At 42.2% G+C, this 27,886-nt stretch overlaps 1 protein-coding gene across 3 annotated transcripts; it reads right to left on the bottom strand.

Moving 5' to 3' along the window:
• Positions 1-8,615: 8,615 nt before the first annotated feature.
• On the bottom strand, positions 8,616-27,244 carry cul5b (cullin 5b). Of its 3 annotated transcripts, XM_080014021.1 has the most exons (20): positions 27,209-27,244; positions 26,280-26,389; positions 26,051-26,150; positions 23,860-24,036; positions 23,466-23,607; positions 23,182-23,327; positions 22,759-22,839; positions 18,736-18,874; positions 17,290-17,420; positions 16,502-16,609; positions 16,347-16,411; positions 15,719-15,851; positions 15,377-15,508; positions 15,003-15,126; positions 14,397-14,572; positions 11,485-11,646; positions 11,256-11,374; positions 10,488-10,611; positions 9,722-9,922; positions 8,616-9,105 (listed from the first exon to the last, which is right to left on the bottom strand). In XM_080014021.1, exons 1-19 carry the CDS (start codon positions 27,230-27,232, stop codon positions 9,728-9,730), a joined length of 2,388 nt encoding a protein of 795 aa, XP_079870147.1. In that variant the 5' UTR covers positions 27,233-27,244; the 3' UTR covers positions 8,616-9,105; positions 9,722-9,727. The 3 variants fall into 3 exon arrangements, with proteins under 3 accessions (XP_079870147.1, XP_079870146.1, XP_079870148.1); XM_080014020.1 differs by having other exon boundaries at positions 8,616-9,922; XM_080014022.1 differs by having other exon boundaries at positions 8,616-9,922; positions 18,781-18,874.
• Between the last annotated feature and the right edge of the window lie 642 nt (positions 27,245-27,886).

Genomic DNA, 27,886 nt, shown 5'->3' with positions numbered 1-27,886 from the left:
AGAATGCAGGGAGGACTCATTTCAGATCGATGATCGATATCCAGGGGATAAGGGGAAAGAGGAGACGGCAAGGCAAGACAAGCGCATAATCTCTTAAAGGGGGAAATGTTTCAGTGCACAATACAGTGTTTCCTGCACTCTATACTATTTAACAGCTAAATTGAGACTGCAAAGTCTGTCCTTGGTTAAGATAGTAGATAGAGCTGAAGTTTATAGTAACTCCAAAAGCCGAACTTGATGGCATGCTCCTATTCATTGTGGAGCCATTTCTCTCGTAAATAACAGACCATAGCAGAATGGAAAGCTCTAAATTTCAAACTCACTCTTGTTCTGTCTCATTGTGACTCCTTTCAATGAGTTAACTATGCATTATCATTTTCATCTGAGGATGAATGAAAAAAAATATCCACCTCATTGCTTTTGTTCATATTGGCTCTTTGCTCACTCTGACTCAATTAATGATGCCAACGCTAGCTAGTAGTGTTTATAATAAATGGCCTATCACTGTGTGCCATGGTATTGCTAAAACCTGACGCTCAATAACAGCACCTCCATTATCCGTTTGGATAACTGAGGGGGAAAGACGGACCTGAAATTGTCTTGAGGTGGTGATGCACAGAGCGATTTAACAGTAGGTCCAGCCACAGAGAAGAACAAGGTAGGGATGGATAAGTGCATTCATGAAAACTTTGGTAGTCTATCAAAGCTTACCTAAATTTACTTCATATCAGTCTGTGAGGGTTAACCTCCAGAAGCTTTTGATGCTGTTTCAGTCTCTTCTGGCACAGGGGGAGTACCGACGGACGACCCGGGAGGATGCCGAAGGCCGCGGTGCAGCTACCCTACTCCTAGAAGCTTCAATAAGCAGCCAGATTCCATGTCGGTGGCAGAAAGCCTATGTGTGCTTTCCAATGTTGAAGAAGTGGTTACACCAGAAATTGTGGAATTGTGACCCCAAGAATTCTCGTTCAGAAATTTGATCATCATCATTAACCAGCTTTTATGGGTTAATTGTTGTTAATTGCCATAAAGTGAGCCAGTGGCCAGGTACGCACTGCTTCCAGGTGAAATGTCTACTGTAGAAACATGACCACCAACAGGACACTGGTTCTCCGTTACACGGTGGTACATCAAACTGCACCTCTGTATCCTCAATCATTGGTCAGATTCCAAACACTGACTCATTTAATGATGGAACGAGCTCCCACCTAGTGTCAGGAAGGCTGAATTGCTGGGCATTGTTTATTGCAAATTGCAGACCAATCTCTTCAGGTTACCCCTGGACATTACGTGCCCTGACTTCTCCACCTGCTAAGGATCCTCGCTTCTTTACTCTGAATAAACAAAGGAATGTTACTTTTTGCTGAAGAACATGATGATGCACAAGGGGAATGACTGCTCATGAAAAATGTACAAATTGTAAATTGTCAAACCTGAACAAAAGAGCCAAAGAGCTAAATGACATCATGTAATGTAGTATTACATAGACTATTACATAGACTTCCAAGACAGATTGCTTGATCTACTGCAGTTAAGAGTCTGGGTTTTCCAGACTCTTAACTGTCTGAATCGGTATCTGACACAGAGTAAGGGGTCGATATTTTGGGCTTCCAAAGCCCCCCTCTTCACTAGGGTGATTGGATTGGGGTGTAATTACCAGGGCAGCTATGTGCGCTCGCCAGAATTTCAGACAAGCAGATAACTTTAAAGCAAGGCATGAGGCTACAGCTGTTCAGGACACACCATCAGGGCTTTTTCGTATGCGCCCACTGCAGTAATGGTTTCCAGAGCAGAAAACCTGGTCATACTTCATATGTCAAACTCGGGCTGCTGGGAGAGAGTCGAGTGGGACGAGTGTCCGTATGGGCAACAATGTGTACAGATACCTCAGAGATGGACTGGGGAGCAATCTCAAAGGGCTCCCCTTCAAGGGATCTGGAGCCCCAAGGGAAAAGGAGCTCACGTCAAGCTCTTTGAGATGGAAGCAGAGAAGCAGGTCCTCATTCAAAGGGGAAATCATGAATCATTTATAATCCTAAAAACATCAATAATCCTGTCCTGTTATAAAATAAAAATGGAAGTTCAATAAAAAAATAAATAAATAAAAAATGCAAGACTATACTGGGAGCATCTCTAACAGTGGTCAAATTGCAAGTGGTAACAGTTGGTCATTTTTATCTACATGTACAGTACAGCATTGCTTCCTCGACACTGCGCCTACCTGTAAGGAGCCGCAGGTGTGTGCTTGTTGCTAGGCAATAGCAGAATGCAGCACAAATCGTTTATTAATTTTTTTACTGGATGTCAACTGTAGAAAAAGTTCTTAGTTGTTACTGGACGACTGTACAGCAATTATGTATTGTAATACCGTAAATGTTCTTTTTCTCATAGTAAAAATGTATAATAATTTCAATCGGCATCAAAAAGATGAAAAAAGCACAATGCCATCTATAGGTTTGACAGTTTATTTTGATAGTCCCCCCCATATCCCTGGATAAACGGGTATCATTTATATTTCAGTTTAATTGGGGCAAGGCTTTCGCCGAATATCTAAACATTGCTGACATCCATGCAGTCCATTTGCCTTCAACATGTGCACATTATTAATCTAATGTAGTCTGTATCACAATATAAACTAATAAGAAGTATTTTCTTCATTATGATCAATGTAATTTATGATACTATTAGGACAGTAAAAAATGTCCATGACATTATGGGTATACACTGACATTTTAATTGATATTTATGGACAAATTCTGTTTATTATCATTTATCTTTCTTAATTACGGCCTGTTCTTACACAGAAAAACAATGTCCTGACTTGATTTTTTCCGCAGTCATTCAGGCGAGAACATACATAAACTATGGGCTTGTCCCAGGAGCACTTTCGGGAAATGTTTTCTTCTTAGAAATTTCTTAGAAACATTCCTTCCGAGTATTAACACACTCATAGATCTACAATGGATAAAGTAGCACTGATAAAACATTTTATTGAGCTCACTTTTGGAGTGCTATGTGTGAGCAGTACTATGTCTATCTGCACTCTGTTATGCTGTCCTTTTAATCTGCCATCACACTGCCTTGTCTGGGATCATGGGGAGGTTGTAGTGTATAAATGTGATTTTCAATCTCCAGAGTTTTGGTATTTCAAATTACTGTCATAATTAATATTGGTGGCAAAACACCAAAGCAGTTGAATGGTGTGTAAGGAAAAGACACAGGAGAGAGAACTGTATGTGTACTTATGAGAGTTTGTGAAGGCTTGAGTGTGTGTGTTTATCCATTTTGAATCGACATAATATTATCGTAAAGTAGAATCCATAATATTGTCTGTGTTAGGTGGATAACACTGAGAGTCCCAGAATTCCATTTGAAACTCTACAAAATGTTTTGCATCCAGCTTTACCCCCGTCTTCATTTTGAAACGGTCCAGTTCCATTCTCAAAAGTTTGTTTCTGTTTGCTTCTTCTAAACGGCTGCATTTGGGGGGGGGGGGGGGTTTCTTGGTTACTTGACAAAGAGGGGACATTTTTTAATCTGAGGATGCTGTTCTTTTTTTATGAATCCATATCAACAGTTTACTGACCAGAACTTGCTACGTGCGGGTATCAGATTCAGTGCGGCTAAATTCACTTCTTGTGAGTGGCCGATCTTTGCATTCTTGTCGGGAAAGGCGGACCCCGCCCCACCAACAATGGAAACAGCGGAGAGTAGCAAATGCATAACGCAAATGGCAGTTGCTCAAAAAGTTCCCGTGAAAATAAAAATCAAATACGACATTTCTTTAACAAAATAATATCACAGATTACCGCTTGCACTACTTTCTGGCTTTAATTTATAATGAGAACAAACTGGGAACAGCACAACAAATCCCAGAAAGAACATCTAAAAACTGTAAAAATATGTATTGATTAGTACAGATATATAAACACATTTTTTGAGGGAGGGTGGGGTTCCCACTCTGTTATTCCGCATTCCCTATCATTATAAGCTATCGGCAGTATATGTAACAGGCCAATTTTGGATGCAAATCCCAGTATTTAGAGGCACGGTATAGGTTCAAAATTGGCAAACTCACCCTTTAAGAATGACAGGAGTCTGCTGTGCTGACGGACTGACCACGCCGGCAGAAGTGAACAGGGAGAGATAATGCACCAGTACACCAGCAAGGCTGAGACAGAGATGGATTGGGAGAGAGAGGGAGAGGGAGGTAGGGGTGCACCAGTCCAGAACATCCGTACTATCTCCACCCCCACCCCTCCTTCCCGCATGCGGTGGAGGGCTATCCCAGCCCCAGCACCGTGATCTCCCCTCTGCAGTCTCCTCTGCCCCTGCCAGCCACACAGGCTTGGCCATGACACATGACACCGTGCTCAAAGTTATCCCCCTCCCCAACTCAGGTCTGAGAGTTTAATAATTCCTCTTATCTTATCCACCCTGCCTTGCAAGGTGCTCAGGTATATTTTTCTGTGTTGTTCCTGACTTCATGGTGCCTAACTGTATTGCGATAATTATTTTGTGGTACGTTCCTCATTGAATCGGGTTGTTGTGGGATTGATTGGTTTTTTTTTCCTCCCTCACTGCAGTTGCTCGTGGCATGTGGTCGGACAAAATGGCTCATACACTTGCGGTGCATTTAAAGTGCTTCCCTAAGAGGTGAGAAGAGCGGGACTCAATTTGTGAGCACCGGACAGGAGACGATCCTTCTAGCTCTAAAGAGCCTCAAATTGGGATAGCCTGTCGATAGGTGGTAGTAGAATTTGATTCCCAATTTGATTGAGGCTTACCCTGTGGACCAATGAGCATGCTTCTGTCAGAGACAATCTATTGGACTGCCAGCTCAGCTCCATTCCACTGAAATGCATACAGGAATAGGATAAGACTCCACAATCAGATTGAGGCAGGGCAGGAGTGTGGTGTAATAGCGCATCCTGCATCCCCATCTATGTTGCGGTTCCTGCGCAAAGCAAATCCGTGGGGACTGCTCCATCATCCCGGGGTTTCCTGTAGGCATTCCCCCCGCAGCAGAAGGCCACCGAAGGGGCTGCGATATGGAATGATTCATACATATTGGATATCAATACTAATAACGGAGTTGATTTTGATGTGCATATATAAACACGCCAGGTTATATACTACCAAGAAGTCTCCCAATAAACGGTGAGAAACGACTGATGAATAGGCAGCTGGAGGGGCATTGATTCTTCATTCTTACTCGGGGCTACAACAGTCAAACAACTTGAGCAAAATGCACCACTCCACTGTGCACCGCAGCCCGTACGACCCGAAAAGAAAACAATCAACGGCAGCAATTGTGAGGTGAATCGCGGCTGCTTACAAGACCGAATCCCAGAAGACGTTCTCCCGATCGTGTGACTAGTATCATCATCATCTACCGATATCACATCTGGGTGAGTACAGGCTTCGGAATGACAGCACCGCAGGACCCGCGGGGCTGGAACTCCTACAACGAGCTGCTCTCACGCAGACCGCCACCGCATCCGAGCGCCGCTACCTGCGGATTCACCGCAAAAAAAAAAAAAAAAAAAAAAAAAAAAGCCCCGCTACCTGCCTCCCAGCCCCCACGGCGTCCACGGCGACCCCGCTCCTCTACCTGAGCCGAGGCCTCCCTCCCTCGGCGGCGTGTTCTCCGGGCTCCTCCGAGGGTCCTGCTCCAGCGGCTCGGGCGGCGGTGGCGCGGTCCAGCGGGGCTGCTCAGTGCCCCACTCCTCCTCCGCCTCCGCCTCCGCCTCCTCCTCCGCCTCCTCTCCCTCTCTGATCTGCCTCTCCTCCTCCTCCGCCTCCGCCTCCTCCACCACCACCTCCACCTCCTCCTCCTCCTCCTCCTCCTCCGCCTCCTCCTCTCTCCTCCCTTCACCTCGCGCGCACGCCAACGAGCGTCGCGCGCACTGAGCCTGCGCAACCGTTCGGTCAATACGCATGCTCAGCGTGAAGCGAGCCGACTCCCAGCCTCTCCCCTGGGAAACGTGACAATAACACACACACACACACACACAAAAAGGGAAAGTAAATGTGTAAATTAAATTAAAATTAAATAAATTGATTAATGAAAAAATTGAAATAATGACGATGATAACATAAAAAATGATAAATACATAAATAGCCAAATAAATAAAGAAATACATGAACACATAGCTAAGTAAATAAATAGTCAAATAAATAAATAAATACTTGGCAAATAAATACATAAACAAAAACAAATTGAGAAATAAATGGTCAAATTAATTAATTAATTAAATAATAGCCAAATACATAAACAAAAAACAAATAGATAAATAAAAAAGTGAAATAAATAAATAGATAAATAGCCAAATAAATACATAAACAAAAAAACAAATAGATAAATGAATAGCCAGATAAATAAATAGATAAATAAATCGTCAAGAGAGTCAATAGCCAAATAAATAAATAGAGAAAGAAAGAAATTAGTACGTAGCCCAAACACTTTTTTTGCCAAATGAATACATAAATACGGAAATAAATAGATAAAAAGGACCAAGATCTGGAGTTCCATTTGAAACGACTATTTCCCAAATAAAAATGAAAAAAAAACATCTTGGTCATTGGAGGCAGCGGTGGCAGCTCAAATAAGCACCAAATATGACGTTATTTGAAACAACATTATATAACGGATCGCCTCGTTCAACACTTGAGAATGAAAATGAAGTCGGAAGCGCAATAGATCCCAGAGAGACACGTTGACGTTAAAAAAAAAAAAAGGGGGGGGGCTGGTGAGAACTGTCGAACTATGTATTGGTTCGTGCAGAAATATCAATCAATGATTTGGGGGATGGGGTGGGTTGGAAAAAAATGAGGATTAAAAACAACAACAACAACAACAACAACAACAACAACAACAACAACAACAACAATGACGCGTATGCAAAACATTCAAATCAATTGCACACTTCCGAGTTCCGTGGGCGCGCACGCGCGGTGCTCGGTCTGGTGTAATCGGTTTATGCCGTAAGAGGATGCACGTGTCGTAACTAACAGAGGATCTGTCTGCTCTAATTATCATGATCATAATGCATCTAGTTATCATACGCTTATGCAACGGATACACACACACACACACATATATATATATATATATTTTTTTTTTTACCATATATGGAGATTAAATTAGTTATATTAGTTATAGGTTTTTGCCATGGTGGTGCTCTCAGTTTTTTCCCAGCATTTGATTTCACCCACCGACATCTAGAGACGACGCATGGCATTATGCTTTGCCACGTTCCCAATGCAGTGAGATGTGATGTATACATATTTCCATGCAATCGCTTTCGTTATGAATGTACACGTCCCCTCTGTAATGACACCCATCACTTTTCAAACAGTTGTGCCACATCTACGTGGCACACACACATTTCAACAGCTGGCCCACGTCTCAGACGCCTCGATCAATTTTTCAATGCTGGCATTCCATCTGCTGACACGTTCCCCCTGAACAGAATAAATAATATAACAGGAACAAAATTGCTTCAAGATATGTGAGATTCACGCTGTCGACAAGGACACATATCATGGGGGCGGGAAGGACGGGGAAAATGATGAAATGAATAACATGGGGTTTGGAAAATAACAATTACTGGAAGAGAATTAACTCCAGTGTTTAGTTGGGAATTGAACATCGTACTGAGAGAAAGTTAATGGAATGTTGAAGGATAGCTTTGCCATTTTTAACCAAGGCTCTCTAATTAAAATGTTGGTTCCCATCATTTATAACTGTTCATTGCACCTCGCTGAACACTTCACTATTGAGAAAACTTACCACTCAGCTGCAGTTTCTCACTGTGTTTAAACGCCGCCCATTTAAGCCTTAAAATCATCCATTATAAATTCAATTATATAAATCATATTATTTGGGGTTTTATTGACTCTTTTGCACTTCAGCAAATCAGCTCTTGGCTACATCTGTGTGAATGTAAGAGACAAAAAAAACGGGAAGTTGTGCGGCTTCCTACGAGCAACCGACTGGAGCCAATGTTATGCTCTAGATGTGGTGCACTTGAAAAAAGCAGTTATATTCCACAAAACATGTTACTAATAAAATACAAGACATGTGACCATGATGTGAGTTTCCCTCCCATTTCAAACAAAAGGAGATTTACAGTTTTGTTTTGAAGGCTTAAACGTCCTCCCAGTTTTCTATGAACAGTTCTAAAATGATGGGAAGCAACATTTTAATAAGGTGTGGGTTGAAGTAGAGCAAACCTTTCCTTGAAGGACAAATAGTAAGCTGAATATTAAACTTTACTCTGAATAACAGTGGGAGTGCATTATCAATCTTGCAGCAAACGCACAGGACAAGTAAAATCAAATCAAGTGACATATCATTATGGATTGTGTGAAACTGTATTAAATAATGTATGGAAAATGAATAAAGCAACAACATAGCAAGAGTTCAATGGATCCTAGATAAGAGGGGGGGGGGGGCATCATTTTTTGCCCGTTCCAGGGTTTTCAGCCATCCGTGCGAAACTAGGAGAACCAGAAAATAAGGTTTGATTCAACACACTACCAGCTGGTGAAATGACAGGCCACCATGTTGGTGTTTTTGTTTTTTGTTTTTTTAATAATAAGGTGCTGTTTATTTCATCATTTCAATATTCACATCCCAATGTACTATCATTATATTCACATCTCCATGTCCTATAGCTTTGAACTGGAGTTAACATGTATAACACTGACCTCGCCCTCTTCTCACAGGCTGCCTGCAAAAACAATGACTCGTTTCGAATTCCACCGTCAGCCATGACCTCTGGTCACGGATGGCGGATAACAATCATTTTATTTTACATCGGAACAGAAGACCTTCGTTTCCGCTCCATGACGTCGGAAAACAAGCTCAGAGAAGGGTTGAAATCGGATCGATTCAACGCGTTTCTGTGATCGCTGAAGTGCTTTATTTTTTCCTTTACCATGGCTTCTCCCAAGCAGTCCAGATAAAGTGTTTCTAAATCGCTCTTCCCCCGAAATAACTCCCGCTCTGGACCCCTGGAGACCCAGGCAAGAGTTCTCATCCTGGGCTGCCGCAGCTAAAACGGCCAACCCCGACTGGGCTGGGACGCCGGCCTCCGTCTGTGGCACAAAATGGAGAGAGTTTTTGTGTGTGGTGTGATTTTTTCGTCTGTTTCCACATTGCCTGGCGCCGTTTACAGAACATTTTCAGAGAAAAGGAAAGAAATGGATGCGCAGGCAACGTTGAGGGCGTGTTCGATCGTGTTTTTGCCCTCAACGTGCCTTTAGACTTGCAAGAACGACCAGCGGAGGTGTTGAAGGCTGGGGTTCTGAAGGGGGAGGCAACCAAAAAAAGAACACACCGCAGAGTTCTGCTCCACCGAAACATGATTTTGTTCCTCTTTCGATTTGTTTTTTAATCTTTAAGGCAAGAAGTTCCACTGTTTGCATCTTTTTTGTTGGTTTTTAAATGTCTCAGTTGTTGATACTTGCCCCCACCCGATCACAAAACGCCTTTAACAGCATTCCTATTCCTTTATTTTAGTTTTATTTGTAACCGAGGATGGGAGAGTGGCCAGGAGAGGGCCTGGAAGTTTTAGTTTTGTCGCCCGTCTGCCCGCTACCCCACCCCCACCCAGGGAAAAAGTTAAAAAAACTAAAAACTAAAAAGATTCCAGTGACGACAGCAAGGGCGGGATGGGGTGGGCGTTGTCGCTCGGTCGCCGTAGAGACACACCCTGGCCTACGCCATGTAGATGAAGGTGTTGATGTCGGCCTCGTCCCTCTTGATGTACTTGTGTTCGATGAGCCACTCCATCTGCTCCTTGATCATCTTCTTCTGCGGCAGGAACATGTTCTTCAGGATCTCCACCAGCTCTGTCTGCAGCTGTGCATTGTTCAGCCGCTTCCTCATCTTCATGATCTGGATGATGGCCTCCTGCAAACGGGGAGGGCTTGGTTATTTGACCAGGTTATCGGTTGTGAAGGTGCGGGCTCTTCTGCAAAGATAGTTTCATGGAAGCGTTTCCAAAGCAAAGACGCACTGCATGGAACATGGCCACTAGAGGCGCAGCACAGTAAGTGGGAATTTCACAAAAGCCCTAATTCACAAAATCAATATTAACTTTCAATATTTAATTGTCTATAAAAAGAGTATTTATAAATTTGTAAATATGACTGAGATACAACATATCAGACTTAACCACTTTCATAGTTATACACACACATATACAATATATAGATACATACACATTCACTGATAGCCGTCTCAAGCCAAGTCAAAAAGGTCATGGTTTATTTCAAATGTTTTCAAAAATCAAGGAAATTTCTCTGGCATTTCTGCTTCATTGCTGTACCGAAAACGTACCGAAGCGTGACACCACTGCATCGTATCGAACCGTGAATTTTGTGAACCGTTCCACCGCTAATACAGAACTATCCTTTGCTAAACGGTCCCGGTGTGCGAATGTCCTCATGGGAGGCTGTTTGGGACTCCTCCATACCTGTGTTCTTAGTATCCTCAGCTGGACGATGCCTTCATTCTCCTCCTCTCTCATTCGCTCCGTGGTGAGCTGTAACCGCCCAATCAGGTTGATCTTCCCCCTTTTCTGCACCTTTGAGTTTTTGCTGTTGAGTTGAATTACAAACAGAAATACATAATGTACATGTATTTTTAAATATAACTTGTGCTGATAAACGGGCGTGCTGACCGGTATAGTCACTTTAGAATAGATATTTTAAGATAATTTTAATTGAATTTAAAATACAATCAAAATCCATATTTGCAGTGAAATAAGCGACTCAGACAACTGCATAAAATTCTCAAAAAAAAAGGCTTGTTCCAATATGGCGCTGATGTTCCATTGGTGGCTACCCCAAAAAAACTTTTATTAGCCCTTATCTGTTTACAAAATAGCTCACAATTTTGTCACGGTAAGGGTGAGGAAGCAAGGAACCATTATCAAAGTGAAAGTACCAGAATTGTTACCAATACTGCGACCTAGAAATATGCAGGAATTATTATTAAAACTTCAACTAAACATTATTTAAACAGTAAGGAAACAGAAGACACAGTTGACTGCCACTTCTTCTCATGTGCGGCCCTCAACACACACGCATAGGCCCTCATACTGTGATGTGTCCTCGACAGATTCTTCTCCCCCTTTCCCTCTCTCTTTTTCACTTTCGCCTTCTCTACCAGTCTACAGACACAGAATAGGAGTGAAAAGTCATTGTGGGATACTACTGGCACTACTTCCCATTCCACTCACATTAGAGAGAACTCCTGGTTCACGTAGAACACCGTTCCTTCTGCAAAGTCCTTGGGTGAGCCCACCGTGGGGTCGTATGACAACACCTGCCGCTTCAGTTTGGGAAATGCCACCAAGGACTGAAAGAAAGAAAGCGCCACAGGACCAATCAGTGGCGTTATCAAAACATCCAGTCATATTATTTTGTCCACAAAAAGGGACGAGCGGCGCCCTCCCTCCCCTGGCTCACCCAAAGGGTGCGCCGGAGCTCGGCGTCCGGCAGCTCCGTAGCCAGCTTGAGGTTTTCAAAGCTGATTCGCTCCCGAGGCCTCTGGTTCCATGCAAACAGCACGGCCAGTTGGAAGGTAGTCACCTCCAGGTCGTACTGGCCCACCTCGTTCTTAAAGGTGATCTGGGGAGGGAAGGATGCAAGGAAGAGAGAAAGCAAGAAAGAAAAACAGATCCATAATTTAATTAATTATATTTTAGCGCAAGCAAGAAAGAAAGGTCAATATTGACATTAATTACATTTGATTAATACAAAATGGATGAGTGTTAGGGATGCCATGGTGAGGATTTTTTCCTACCGGTTAATAAACTCATGACAACACCGGTGTTACCAGTAACAATGGGGGGGCACAGCGTGGAGTGCCCCCATTAAGCAAGGGCGTAAATTACACATGGAGGGAGACAGGTCCTGATCTAGACCCTTTCTAAGGTCTACAGCAGGGGTGGGCAAACTACGGCCTGCGGCGTTGTTTAATCCGGCCCGCGAGGCATTTACATTGACAACAATTCTATAATATATTTACATTTGTAGTATTAATTTCACTGTTATTTCTGTTATTTTCCTGTAATACTTAATGGTACCACCAGACAGCGCATTGCCGGGCCTTCTCTGATATCAAGTCACTCTTATTCACTTTACCTGATCGTCATGTATGCATCATCCATAACAAAATGAGTGGACAAAAAAAAGCGCAAAATTGACAGCGAGTGTCGAGTTTTCAACAAAGATTGGATTGCAACATTTTTTTTTTACTGAATTACAAACAAAGGCGGATGATTTTCTCGAGCTGAAAGACGCACACTGGCTTTGTGATTTGGCGTTCGCTGTGGACATACTGGTGCACATGAATGAGCTGAACGTGAGGCTACTACAAGGGAAAGATCAGTTTGTATACGACATGTATTCAAACGTGAAAGTCTTCAAGGTAAAGACTTTGTTCTCTAATCAAATGACAAACAACTCATTTGCGCATTTCCCCACGCTAGCGCCGCTTAAAGAAGCCACCCAATATGCGAGCAAATACAGTAAATCGCTGGACGACCTGCACGGAGAGTTCTGCTGTCGATTCTCTGATTTTGAAAAGTTTGAGAAGTCACTTCAGCTGGTGTCATGTCCCCTGTCATTGGATTATGAGGCAGCACTGCAGGAATTACAGTTGGAGCTGACTGATCTCCAGTCTGACTCTGTCCTAAAGGAGAAGTTCAACTCCCTCAAACTGGATACGTTTTATCCATCCATCCATCCATCCATCCATTCCTCCATCCAGCCATTCCTCCATCCAGCCATTCCTCCATCCAGCCAATCTCAGCTGTCATTGGGCGAGAGGCGGGGGTACACCCTGGACAGGTCGCCAGTCTATCACAGGGCCGACATACAGAGGCAAACAACCATGCACGCTCACATTCACACCTACGGTCATTTTAGAGTCCTCAATTAACCTATCCTGCATGTCTTTGGAACGTGGGAGGCAACCGGAGGACCCGGAGAAAACCCACGGATACGTTTTATGCTTCACTGAATGAGCCAAAATTTTCAGACATCTGACAGTTGGCACAGAAGATGCTGGTGTTATTTGGCTCTAACCCTAACCCTATGTGTGTGAACAGACATGCAGACTGAACATAAACAAAACACGCCACAGAGCCCAGCTTACTGCTGAACACCTGAGCGCTGTCCTATGAATTTCCACAACGAAAATGGCACCAGATTTTGAAGCGGGGCCAAAAAAGGGAGACCAGCAACACTGTTCTCATTAAATCCATCAATGGTGAGTTGTTGTATTTTTTATTTAAAAATTAATTTATTAATTAAAAAAATGGGATAAGAGGAAATAGATTTCACATATATTTCACATTTTATGCTTTCTCATGTTTCACCCCATCTTCTAATGGTCTGGCCCACCGATCAGTTTTAAAAACTTAATGTGGACCTCGAGCCAAAAAGTTTGCCTACCCCTGGTCTAGAGCCTACTTTCTCTGCTCTCCTTCCGTGATGAGTGAAACGTGACTCCAGACAGTGCTGCGACTCTGCGTTGCGCGCACAAGAAGCAGACACTTTCGCTTATAGTTTGAGCGTCTGACTAAGTATTAATAACATTCTTAGTATTTTAGAAATTTTTAGTTTTTTTATTCGATGAACATCGGCACTGATATGCGAAAATAAACAAAATGGGTTTTATTTCTATTTTTTTTTTTTAAAGCAAAATGACGGTGGGTGCAGTGAGCGAGTAATGTAATCGGTGTCTGCCCGAACACCATGTAACACAGGTAGTCGCGACAACCCTAATAAGTGTATTATAAAATGCAATAGAAATCAGTAAACAATTGATTCCCTCGCTAATGAGTTGAAGCTTAACTGAATGACTTGGCACGTTGGCAGTCCATCTGGTTGCAAATCCAATTCCAGTAAAAAAACAAAACTCCTATGTAATCGGGTAATAAACTTCTTCAACAGTCAAATTTGTCATGACTTTGGTTTTCAGCAGAATTTGTAACTACTGTACAGTAGTTAAGACTCTCCTCCTATTTGTCATATGTAAATTGTATCACTTCCTGTGTCGAAGATCTACATCCTGTCTTCTACACAGGCACCTCGGTCTCCCCGTGTCAGTGGCATGTCAACGGCTTGATTAGAGCTTTGAAAAGTTAATTCCAACACAAAACGCATTTCAAAGTTTCCCATAAAAAAAGCATCACATTCAGCTTTAAATAATACTATTTATAATACTACTATACAAAGTAATACTTTTACAGTTAAAGTACTGTCTGAATAATGTTTTACCCATCAAATCACATCTGAAATCAGTTTGCAACAGGAGTGCGCTGTCAAGGTCCCAGTTTGTGCTCTGGTCCGGTCGGATGTGGATGACTCACAATGCCGTTGGACATGAGGTGGTGCCAGTGAAGCTTCCTGCCGCTGTGGTTCTTCTTGTAGAATTCCTCCACCTCCGGTATCAGGTCCTCCAGCTCAGTGGGCAGTGACACAAACACCTTCTCACTGCTCCGCGACCATGCGCCGGCGTTAAGGATCTTGATGTTGACTGAGTCAGCTGTGAGGACACTAGTTACTGAGCGATTGCTAGTTAAGCCAGAGGCTGGTTTGTAGTGATGACCTGCTGTTTGACAGCAGGTCATCCCACGTCATTTGTAATGTTGTCAAACAGGTAATTATAAAAGCAAACTGACAGTGGAAACTGCACCTCAAACACGCTAACCAAATTTAAAGCAGCTTGCTTGAGCTCTCAACTAAAACCGAACATGTGCGAACATACTGTCAGGATATTAACATATTCAACTCAATATAACCAGTGCATTAACTCTTGTATTCAACTCAATACCATCCTACTCTCACTTCAAATGTTATTTGTAGAACCATTTTTAAATATATTGTTACACTCCAAATCTGAGTTCTCTACTGAACCTCGGATGGCTGCATACTATGAAGCTAAGTTGTTTTCAATGGATGCCACTGGCTCTTACCCGATAAGGCAAGCTTGTTGTGTTTGTGCATTTCTTTGAAGGACTGGTTTAGGTCCTCCGAAACCTTGATGTCCTGGAACATCCTGGCCAGCTTATTGACATAGTCCGCCGGCATTCCCACTTCCTGTCAGGAAGACAGCACGCGCGGCAAAGTAAGTCATTAGGAGGTGATGTCTTTTCTCGCGCATGCCCCCAGCGATGGAATACACGGAGCAGCGTTACGTTAATTCAATTCACAAGAAAGGTTGCCAGAATACAGGTAAGCAAAATGTATTTTTTTTCTGCAAGGACAAAAAAACCCAGAACTCCCAACTGGGTTTAGAAAATCCCTTTTTGTGAGGTCTTAAGATATGGCACACGCACGCACACCGTACCCTGAGCCACTCCACCATGTTCTCCTCGATCTCGCTGTCTGCTGAGATGTCTAGGATGAGGCGGCGGGTGAGGTGGGCCTTGTGGTAGCGCATGAACACGTCTTTGTTCTGGACGTACTTCAACACCAACAGCTGCCAAAATTTTTTTTTTTAAATCAACAATATAGAAACAAGTGAAAACCTAATTCCAATGGCACATAGCTCATGCCTCAAATTTCAGTTGTTAAGCTTGCACTCTCTCAATCTCATTGTCTCTTATGCGATGTGAATTTGAACCTTTTAATGCAAAACAAAATCAATCTGAAATATGCCCCCTGGTTGCTTTCAGCCTACTTGACGTACCACTTCCTTGAGCTTGGCCTCAATCTCTTCGGAGGTGAGCTTCTTGCTCAGCGGAGTCTTCCTCAGCAGCATGTCGCAGTAGTTGGCCAGCAGCTCTGGACATTTTGACTCCGGCTGAGTCTTCAAACCCACCCTGAAAACAGAGAGGGCTTGTGGGTGGAGTGGAGCGGAGGAGGTTACAGGGCATGGTCGTGGTGGGGCTTGCATCAATGTGCGGCTCCGAGTCTGGGCGATAAATCAGATTTATCGTGTGACCCTATTTTGGACTGTGTTGTATCGTGTCGTTGGAAGTGTTGTGTATGGGTGATGGGGCTAATTTGTAGTAGAAATAAATAATGTTTGCCATAGTTTAACCCAGGCCCTATTAAAATGTTGGTTCCCATCATTTATAACTGTTCATTGCACACTATGTTGTAGAGAAATTTCTTGATGAGCCTCAGTTAACACTCTTTGATATGGGAATTTCAATAGAATACTTAGATATTGTGATATGTATCAATATTGTTCAAAATCCACTCAAATTATGGTGATAATGCATTTGTCCATAATCACACCAGCCCTACTTCACAGAGCCACCTTCATTTCAGAAACTCCTCGAGAACAGATTCATGCGCTGAATGCTCCTCACCCTTTTTGCTTCATGGGAAGTTCCAGCTTGAATATCGTGGCGTCATTCACGACAGCTTTGTACGCCTGCAAAGTATATGTGACAGCGGTATAAGTGCAACGAGATCCAGAACCGTCTGGCTAGCGATAAATTGAAGCGTGAGGCAAGGCTCTCACTTTGTCTCTGGCCGTCAGGAAGCGTGGGTCGTCCTGAAAGGCCTCCTTCACCAGTCTGCTGAAACGGTTGAACAGGGTGAGCAGCTGCTCCACGTACTTCTCGGAATCCTGTTGGCGCAATGGGAAATGTGATCTTTTTGTACTTTAAAAGCCTCGGGCAAAAAAGGGCAAAACAGCGATTAATTAAACAGAAAGAATGATCTCAGAAAACTTCCGGTTCCAACGTTTATGTATTGACAGGTAGGTTTTGCTGCGATTGTAATTCATTCCACTGAAATCGTTCCATTCAATTACTATTTATTCATTTTTTAATACTAATTCATTAATATTGCTTTGAAATGACTAATTGTTGCATTCAAATGACTAAAGTATTTAATTCACTCCCTCAAATAAGTCATCTGTGTGTTATCAACACTGTCCAAAAAGGCTTTTTACCCGCTCTGAGTCTACAAAATGTCAAAGTTTAAACTAAATTACTTATTATTTATTCAAGGCCACGAATGAGTAATCTTGAGGGGATCATAAGGTACTGATCTGAGGGCAGAAATTATAAACAAATGAGAACCAAATAAGTCATTTGTGGCGCAAGGTTTGAGGGCATCAATTAGTTACAGAAGGGCCCAATTTATTAATATTGAGTGAGCAGAGGAACCAATTTGTTAAAATGTTCTTCCCTATCCCCCATGACTTGGAGTAGAACAGAAACTTTGAGTTATGGACTTGCAAATAGTTGAAAATGTGCAAAATAATACCAGCTCCAAAAAGATAACGTAAAATATGACACTCACGGAGGTGATTGTCTCCGCTGAGGCCACCATGTCTGCCAGACCGGCATTCATAATGTGGTCCTCCAGGTCCTTCAGCATGGGCTCGATGCCACTGGGCACCTTGTCCATCAGCGAGAACATCAGGTGCAATTCTGTGACGACAGGAATGAAAGTCTCCAGTATGAAGGTAAAAAGACATCCACGTCCCAAGGCATAAATTTGTAATGCTGGCGCCACCCTCTGGTTACACGAGACACAACTGTTGTGTTTGTCTTTTTAGCCACAACTCTCATACAAATGACCAAGATGAGATCAGCATCTGTTGGTATCTTTCATCTAACATAGTGATCTTTCAACATAGTGTGAATAACCATCCACCTTTCACATTCCCTTTCTTGCTGTCTGCAACTGTAGTAACCGGCTCTCTTGAGATTGGTCAGGCATAAACTGTCAATCAGGAAGGGTTATTTCATACCAAAATTATCCAGTACATAGACATTCACAAGCAGCAAGCCCAACTGCTCTCACCATCTCATCTTATGTTGATACTTTCATTTAGGCTCGGTGACAGACAATTGCAATCCAATGTTCCTTGTTGGACCCACAGCTGGATCATTTTGGACTTCCTGTTCTGTTAACAATCCACAAGTGCTTCAATTTACTAGTGGCTTGTTTTTGTGTATTAATACAATAAAAGGGCCTGAACAGACAGGCAAAGATTTAACCTATAGACCTTCTCATTAAGGGACTTTGGGATGGGACAAATCCCACAATGTTAGATTCAACAATCAAAATGCCTTGATGCGGCATCATAATGCCTGTTGACACTCTGGGGTGAGCTGGGATGTGAAAATGTCTACAGTGACAGAAATACATGCCGCATCCGAAATCGCATACTACTCACTCCATACTATCATCCAACATCCTTTACAATGTGAGTAAAAAAAAAAAAAAAAAAAAAAAAAAAAAAGATAGCTTCTCGGACATATGACATCGTCAATTGGTCACTTCCTTTTAACATTTTTTGGTCAATTGACGACTCACAATGTATTGTGGGATGCACTTAACGCAGCGTGCAGTGTTTACATACTAAAATATTTAATCTGACGTAATATGTTATCTTGGTAATTTTAGCATACTATTTGATGCATACCATAAAACTTTTATCTGTTTATACTATGGATACCGACGTACTTAAAATGATCACATATTAGGTACACATGCAAATCTTTTTTGCGATTTTGGAAGTAGCAACGCAGATGCGCAAAGTGGCTTGGAGCACGGATCCAGGACACATTGCGGGTGGTTATCAACCACCCAGACACTTAAGACTCACTCACGGCATTTGGGGATGGGAAACGAGAGGGAGAGACACAAACTGCTGAGAGGGGTCTGATGTCTGTGATTGGAATGGGGCGGGCGGTGAGGGGAGGCGAGGGGCGGCGGGGCCTATTTCCTGGTGCAAACCTGAGCTGGCTGAGCCTTTGGCAGAGGCAGTCCTCCCGTACTCACTCTCTGTCTCATTTCGCTTGATCATTCCCGGACACTCAGCCAAGATGGTCTCCTTGAAGGACGTCACCAGCGCATTTACACAGCACTCCATCAACTGAGAACCGGGTGTAAAGAAAATCAGCGAAGAAATTGAGCAACACATGCATGTCAACAGTGTGCTGATAAACGGTACCTGAGGAAATAATTATTATGGGATTAAAGCTTTTGGGTCGGTAATGAAAATGTTACACGAAAATTGATTGTGTGTAAAGTTCTGAATTTGGTACCAAAATGTGATGCTTAAAGGGGACCTATTATGCTCCTTTTCAACAAGTTAATATAGGTCTCTGAGGTCCCCAAAACATGTTTTAAAAGGTTTTTTGCTGAGAAAACAAATCAGATTATGCATTCGAGCCATTCTTACATAAAGTTGAGATAAGATAAAGGTACTTTATTAATCCCCAAAGGGGAATTCCAGTGTTGCAGAAGCAATGACATACATGACAAAACACATTTACAAAAACACATACTTTTTTCATATTTTATACATATAAAATAACTAATTCAATAAAAAATATAAATAATAATAATAAATAGAATAAAATATAATTTAACTTAGTGAAAGGTAAAGCTTAAAAGTGTACGTTAAATGTGAAGTAAAAATGCTTTTGTGCATTGCAATTCAGAGGAGGAGTTTCCTCTCCTTGCACAGAGGGGAGTCATTGTATGTGGCTATAGTGGTGGGCAGGAAGGACCTCCTGTAGCGGTCCTTATTGCAGCAGAGCTGAAGGACCCTCTGGCCTCTGTTGTCTGACCAGTAGGTTGTATAGGGGGTGTGCAGTGTTGTCCATTATGCAACATCCTTTTCTCCACAACCAGTTCTAGGGGCTCCAGAGCAGTCCCCAGCACAGAGCCAGCCTTCTTTATCAGTGTGTTCAGTTTCTTAGAGTTGCTGGCTCTAATGCTGTTGCCCCAACAGATGACTGCAAAGAAAATTGCACTAGCCACAACAGACTGGTAGAAGATATGCAACATCTTGCTGCACATATTGAAGGACCTGAGCTTCCTCAAGAAGTAGAGTCTGCTCTGTCCCTTCCTGTAGACAGCCTCAGTGTTGCATTTCCAGTCCAGTCTGTTGTCCAGGTGAACGCCCAGGTACCTGTAACACTCCACTACCTCCACCTCCTCTCCCAGAATGGAAATAGTGTTTGGCTTAGTCCTGGTCCTCCTGAAATCAACTATCTCCCGTGTCTTGGTCGCATTTAAGAGGAGGATGTTGTTGTTTCCACACCATGCCACAAAGCAGTGCACCAGTTCCCTGTACTCAGTCTCTTGTCCACCAGTGATACACCCCACAACTGCAGAGTCATCCAAAAATTGTCCGTCACGTAGTCAATAATCCAGGAGGTTGTGGAGGCGTCCACTCTCATCTCTTGGGAGCTTCTCTTGCAGCAGTGCAGGCTGGATCATGTTAAAAGCACTGGAGAAATCAAAAAACATGATCCTCACAGAGCTGCCTGCTTTGTTCAGCTGAGAGCGGGCTCGCTAAAGCAGGTAGATGATGGCGTCAGCAACTCCAACCTTGGGGCGGTAGGAAAACTGAAGTGGGTCCAGAGAGGTGCTCAAATGAGGTGTGAGATGAGCCATATCAGTCTCTCCAGGACTTTCATGATGTGTGATGTTAAGGCAACCGGCCTGTAATTATTGAGGGCAGATGGAGAGGACTTCTTAGGCTTCTTAGGTACCGGAACAAGGAAGGATGTCTTCCAAAGCACTGGAACCTTCCCCTGGCTCAGGCTGAGGTTAAAGAGGCGCCCACATAGCTGATCTGTGCAGACCTTCAGCACCGTGGGGCTGATACCATCCGGACCCGCAGCCTTGTTCTGGTGCAGCCCCTCCAGCTGCCTCTTCACCTGACTACAGACTACTAAACAGACAGGTGGGTGGTAGACGGGGGCTCTTTGTTTCTCGTCTCACTTTCAGCTCCTTCTGCACACTCCCCATTAATTCCCTGTCCCTGAAGAGGAGTGGAGCTGTATGCATCCCTCAAATTTGCATAAAGTATGTCTAGCGTTTTATTTTCTCTGGTGGGGCACTTGACAAATGGTTGAAAAGTTGGAAGTGTAGCAGAGAGAGAAGTGTGGTTAAACAAGCCTCAAAACCCCTCATCTTCCTGACGGTCTGTTTATGTGGGTGGCAGAGTTTCCGTTAGAAAAATTGCTGCTGTGCACGTGTCCTGGTAGATTTCAATGTCCAAATTTGACAAATGGGAGAGATTCTGGTCTAATATTATTTGTGTTTATTGAGCTTAAAAACAATTAATAGACAGGCTATTTAAAGAATGAAATCATGAAGGCATTTAGATTTATAATATTTTTAATATTTAAAATTGTTTTGTATTTTTTAAACGCAGTTTAATTATATATATATATATATATATATATATATATATATATATATATATATATATATATATATATATATATATATATATATATATATAAAACGACTTGAAATCAAATAATTTCCAAATTAAATAATTAAATAAAATAAAATTGATCAAATCTAAAACAAAATAAATATGGCAAGTAGGTCTTAATAAATAATAAAGTTTGCGTAGTTGTCCGTCTTCGTTGCGCGTCTCGTCTACATATTTTACAACACAATGGATATTTACCGTCTGCTTTGGGTCGGAACTTAAATATCCAAAAAAAACCCAAACTATGGATGTATGTGTCCCTGTTGTTAATGTACATCATCTTTCTGCTCCTCCTCAGAGTTCTGGATGCTGTGCTCCGTCGCCGTGTGTATTGTCTGAGTTTATAAGCGCAACCCGGGCCCTGGCTTATTTCTATATCGACAAACGGGATTGGTCAGCTTTAGGTCATCCAAATTGATTGGCTTTCCGTTGCAACTTGCCAAACACGGAAATGACGGGATCTGCTTAATTATTTTTATCAAAATGTTCAAGGCTGTTTTATTATGAGACCGAGGAAATAAATATCGCGATAACTATCGTTTTCGTTTTATCGCCCAGCATTAAGTCAAATTGTGCAGAGAGGGAATTATTTTCACCGGACATTATCAGAGAGATTAAAATGTCAGACGTCAACATATTGCTTCCCTCCTGAGGCTCCTAGTTCTGTGAGCTGTGGGGTTTGAGCACAAGTTCTGGGATCTGTGAGCCAATGGAGTTTGAGCTTTACTTACAGGCTCTGTAATTAGTCCGTAAACATTCACTGATTTCACCATCAGTCCACTAAAATCTGTTTCTGAACAAATTTGAGGCGAGATATAATCAATGCAGTTTCTGAATCTTCACTCATATTAGATCTACAAGGCCTATTTTAAAAGTTTGTTCCGACTTTCGTTGCTGACACTGCACCGGGACACCGAGTGATGGGATTTTTTGTTTCATGTAAATGTCGGAAAATAAAATAAATACATCTATAATAAAAACACTCTTTTTATTGGTTTTGTTTGGAGAAACACACAGCAGATCACGCACCGTAGCCTCCAGTCTATGTACCTATCTACTACTCATCTTTTATGTATTTATTTATTTATTTATTTTGAAAGCAACACACAGCAGAATTAGTTTTTAAATACTTACATTCCCATGGTCGGCAGTTTCTTCGCGGACAGTTGGTATTAATTCCTCTTTCTTTAAAAAGATTTGTGCTGGTCTGTGAAACGAACAGAGCAGTTCCCGGCGGTGCTTGTTATTCTCCAGCCGTGGGTGGAGTTACTCAGATGGGGGGCGGTTCTAATTCTACTTTCAACAGTTTGGTTGTTAGTAGGCCCATCAGAGACCCAAATGTATGTGCACAAGCACTGAAAAAGTGTGTTTTTCATAATAGGTCCCCTTTTAAAAGTACATCTATTTAGTCATAGAAAGCCAAAAATAAAATTTAAAATTATTAAATTATATTGAAAAAAAAAAAAAAAAAAAAAAAATCAATAAAAATCAACCTATTTGAATTGTGCTTGTGTACTCACTGCTTGTACGGAGTTACAGTCCCGCCTGGTCTCGAGGTAGCGTAGTGCACGTTTCTCCTCCTCTCTCAGCTTAGCGTCAGCCTGACACACACACACACACACACACACACACACACACACACACACACACACACACACACACACACACACACACACACACACACACACACACAGACACACACACACACACACACACACACACAGCGTTAGAATACAATTTATTTTTTATTTATTTTACAATTTGCAGATTCATATGAAACGTAACCATACAAAAAAATAATAATAAAGCAATAAAGAATCAAACAACCAGCAATAACATTATCTGAAGAAAAAAAAAACGCTTCAAATTCAAAATAAGGGAAATAAGGAAATTTGGCAATGAAAGAAGACAAATTCCAAAGAGCTAGGAGAGTGTGTATTTACATATTTCATATAATTTTGGACCCCGTTCTGCTGGAGGTAGGAGGGCGCCTGGGTCCTGTAGAACCTCTCTGTGGAGTCCATGTACGCCTTCTCAAAGTTGTCCCTGTAGATCTGCAACTTGTCATCCGGGTTGGAGCACAGGTTCACTGCTCAGAGAAATATCAAAAAACAATAAACTAGCCCATGAAATACAGCATAATTAAGTAGAAGATAAAAGCTCTTAAGAAGTGAGTTAAGTGAGTAGAGTTCTACTCAAAAAGAGTCTGGGCGCGTCTCCCTCTTACCGTAGGACTCCCGTACTCCTATGACCAGCTGAGAGTCGAAGGCCTCTCCGAGCCTCTCGGCGTGGACCAGCTTCATGGCGCTGTCCTGCAAGCGGTTCTTGATGTTGGAGAAGATTGACTCATTCCACGTGTCGAGCATCAACTGCAGGGGGGGGGGAATAGTAATGTAATTCACAAAAAATATGCACCATGCATATTTTAATGTGATAACTTTATGAGCCTAATTAATAAAGGTTTTTCCTCCTCTGAGATGCCTGTGGCCGTCCCCTTACTCCAAAGAGCACATCTCCACCTTAGAGTGAAGTTGTCTACAACGGTGTTCCTTCACATTTTTTTTTTTCAGTCGTTTTAAAGAGTTTCTCCCCCCACTTGCATTTTATAGTTTTCCTCTCACCTTGCGCACAATGCTGTCCTCCACGGTGGACTTCTTGTTGCTGCCCTGCTTGCCCATCAGGGTGATCTCAAGCTGGCAGAAGGGCTTGGGCAGGATGTCGCATTGCGTGAAGAACTTTCTCCACTCTACAATGTAGGCCTTCAACAGTGCTGTGTCATCCTGGTGACTCAGCACCCGCTGTGGAAAGACAGGGGTAAAGGAGCAGTTAGTAACAATGGAGCACTAAAGGAAGCCATAGGCGCTACAACTACAACTACATTGGCAAACGTGTCTCCACCGCCACAACCCCAAACTGAACCCGGCCCTCTCTGCTCTCACCCCTCCCATCCCATCTCTGTAAGCTAAGATGTCCAAAAATTGACAGAAAGTATGAACTGTTAAATGAAACTAAAGTGCAATAATGTAAAATGTAAAGGATATGTATAGCTTTTCAAGCCGCTTAAAACAACCGTCAAACTTAAAGAATCATAAAGTCAGGCATTGAGGCTTGAGGATTTTAAAAGTCTTAAACTCCCTCCATCTTTGAAATGCTGTACTCATGTTTTGGCATTGGCTCGTTTACCTAAGAACAAAGCTGTTTACGTTTACTTCCAGAGGAGTCTAGTCACTGAACGTTCGTCCATGCTTGCGCAAAATAAAATCAAACAGGTTTGGGGTTGTAAGCAGGGTAGTTCAAGGGGATTGAGCAGAGATTCACGGGTCTGCGTTTCTTCCTAAACAGAGTCTGGACCCGACATATCATAGTCAATTTGCGCAGCAAGTAAAATATTACTAATTTCTCATTTAAAAGGTGACCGATTATGCAAACCTCACTTTTTCAGTGCTTGTGCGCATACATTTTGATTTCTGATGGGCCTACAAACACACAAACTCTGAAATAAGACAACTCAGTCAGTTTTTTGTTCTCGGTTCCCATCCATCGTTTGGTGTTCTAATTTTCTGTTCTAATTCAGAAGACATGTCCTGAAACAAGCCGTTCCGATTTGTATCTCAGTACCACTGCCACTGAGACACATTCGAAGTGCCCCCCACTGAGTAACTCAATAAACATATATTTGAAAAGAAAGAGGAATAAATACCAGTTGTCTGTGAAGAAACTGCAGACGATGATAATGTAAGTATTTTAAAAATAATTGAGTGTGTTTCTTTCAAAAAAGAAAAGAGTATGTGGTACATAGCCTGTAGGCTGCGGTGTGCGATCTGCTGTGTGTTTCAATTTCAAAATAGTGTGTTTTTATTGCAGATGTATTTATTTATTTTATTTTCAGACGTTTACATAACACAAAAAAAATCCCTGTGTCCGAGAGTCCCACAAGCTTGAAGCACAGCAACGAAAGGAACAAACTTTTCAATCAAATTTGTTCAGAAACAGATTTTGGTGGACTGAAATCAGGGTGAAGGTGAAATCAGTGAAAGTTTCAGAGTAAATACAACCAAACCCGGAAGACATGCTCAAACGCCATTTGGCTCACAGAACCCGGAACTTGTACTCAAACCCCATTGGCTCACAGAACTCGGGGCCTCGAGAGGGTGGCTCTTCCCACATAAAGCAGCCCGTTTTGGAACAGGATGGTATAGACGCACGTTAGAATGGCTAGGATGCATCATCTGAGTGATATTTTCAGCAAAAAACTTCAAAAACATGTTATAGAGACCTCAGAGACCTATATTAACTTGTGTAAAAAGGAGCATCATAGGTCCCCTTTAACTCAACCTGAGGGGGTAAAGGAAATGGATTAAAATAGGATAATATAGAAGTTGAAATTGTTCGAAAGTCATACTGTAAAGAATTTCCCCGTCGTTTTTATTTATGAGTAAATTAGTCCCGCCCACACTAAATAAAACGGGCCAACTTTTTTTTTTTTTTTTTTTTTTTTCCCACACCCCAGTCACTGCCAAAGCCGCTTACAATAATCACGTCATTTTAACAGCATATTTTAAATGAAGGCTCGATTATTCACAATGATTTTGTTTTCATCTCCAGCTCAGAAATATCACCACAGATACGCCCCAAAACTCCCTGATAGACTGTTTCAGTCTCTAGTCAACACAAACCCTCCGTGCAGTATATTAAAGATTGAAAAATGGCTGTCTAATACATTAGAAATGGGACAGAATCATGCAGAGTGTCTTTAAAGCTTTACAAAAAATATTGTCCTTTAGTGATGGACTAGAGTATTCTACTGCTTACTGCTTGTGCTTGTTTGATAAAGTCTAGGATGTCTTCTTTCAGGGCCTGGTGAATCTTCGCTGGACCTTTGTCGTCCCATAGGCATACGGCATGGACGTCTCTATAGAAACAAAAGGAGGAAAGGGAAGGGAAGGGGATGTTCCCTCCAGCAACAGCGGAGAAACGGTGGAAAAAAACCTGGCGGTGTACAGAAATAGCTGTTCAGTTGTGGCGGCTTGCGCGAACTTACGAGAAAAGGTCGAACCACTGTTGCTTGGTGACGGACTCCTGGCGAAGCAGCTTCAAGACTATGGGACGCATCAGCTCCCATTTGTCATCGAACTGGAGGGATCCTTTGTTCTAAAAAAACAGGAAAGGGAAGGCGGTTTAAACAACTATCAGTATAACCAATGTCCATGAGTTCCACATTATTAGCAACAGTTCACTCAATGTAAAGTTTTGTTCTGAAGCAACTGCTCAGGACCTGTAACGTAGATCTTTCCCCTGTTTCGGCCTCTCTGTGCCCTGCTGTACAGTATGCATTACACTTTTTTTTTTAAGCCTTTCAGACCTGCCGTGATTGCTGCGAGCAATGAATGGCCGTTAAAACCTAATTGAAACAGACACTAACCTCTTCTCAATCTCAATGTTTGAACGACAGCTCATTGGCATGTTGGGTGCAGTGGTTGACACATGATCGAGGCTCCTGTGATGCTGATCTTTAGAGGTTCTAGTTATGTATTTACTTGTTTTCCAGCATTGGGGGACGTCTCTCAATCCAATTCCCAATGCAAAGAGATGTATTGGCATGGGGGGGGGGGGGCTGGGGCATATGTTTACACTACCAAAGCAAATGGAAAAGAAAAAGTGTACATCCTAAAATGTTAAAAAAAAACAAAAAAAAAAACAGATAAGTGGAGATAACCAGAAATAGTGAGAGGTTTTACCTAAGCTTTACAAATTCTGTCCTTGTCTCTCTGTGTTGGTTAGCAAAACAGTAGCTCTCCTGGCTATTTAGCCAGTGTTAGCTAAATGTAACCACCTAGCCCGAGCAAAGAGAAATGCCGACAACACCGTTTCATTCGAGTCACAACTTTACGATACACCGAGACGCAGTGCGCGGCGTGCACGCACAGACGTCGTCAGAAAACAACTCAATTGAATGGAAGTGGACCCTACCTTCAGCAAATTAGACGTCGCCATGTTCCCTGAAGTTGTGCTCTCGCACAATCTCGCGAGAGCGATGCAGCGTGGCGGTTCCGACGCTCGGATTTTCCTTTTTCTCTGCGCTGCGCTGAACGTGTCCTCGCCTTTCACGGGGTTTAATGTCCGGCCTCGTATACACAAAACAAAAGAAGACGCTTTTGTTTTAGATCCTCACCACATGCTTTGCAAATACTAAGGTACCACCGGATTACGCAAAGCTAAATCCTCATCCCGGATCATTATGGAAGGAAGTCTGTCACAAGTCACAGCGCATGTAAAAACACAAACACTCGTGTGAAAATGTGAATAAAAACGGAAATTCACAAATCTACAGGAAGATTTTATTAAGATTAAGATTATGAAGATAAGTACATTTCTCCATCCACAAATAACTTGTTACTTACTAGTACAAGCCAATTTTAAGTTGATCAAGTACCTGCAGCATTCCATTTAGATGTCATCAAATATATTTTTATAGGTGTGTTGACCACTGACATCTTTCAAATGCCTGTGTTGTGTATGTTTGGAAGAACTATCACTCGGGATAAATAATACAATATCTATCTTTCTGTCTATCTGTCTATCTATCTATCTATCTATCTATCTATCTATCTATCTATCTATCTATCTGTTTATCTATCTATCTATCTA

This window comes from Zeus faber (genome assembly GCF_960531495.2).
Source record: "Zeus faber genome assembly, chromosome: 14".
NCBI classification, from domain to species: domain Eukaryota; kingdom Metazoa; phylum Chordata; class Actinopteri; order Zeiformes; family Zeidae; genus Zeus; species Zeus faber.
Note: the sequence above shows the minus strand (reverse complement) of the source record. Positions and strands in the feature narration are given on the sequence as shown.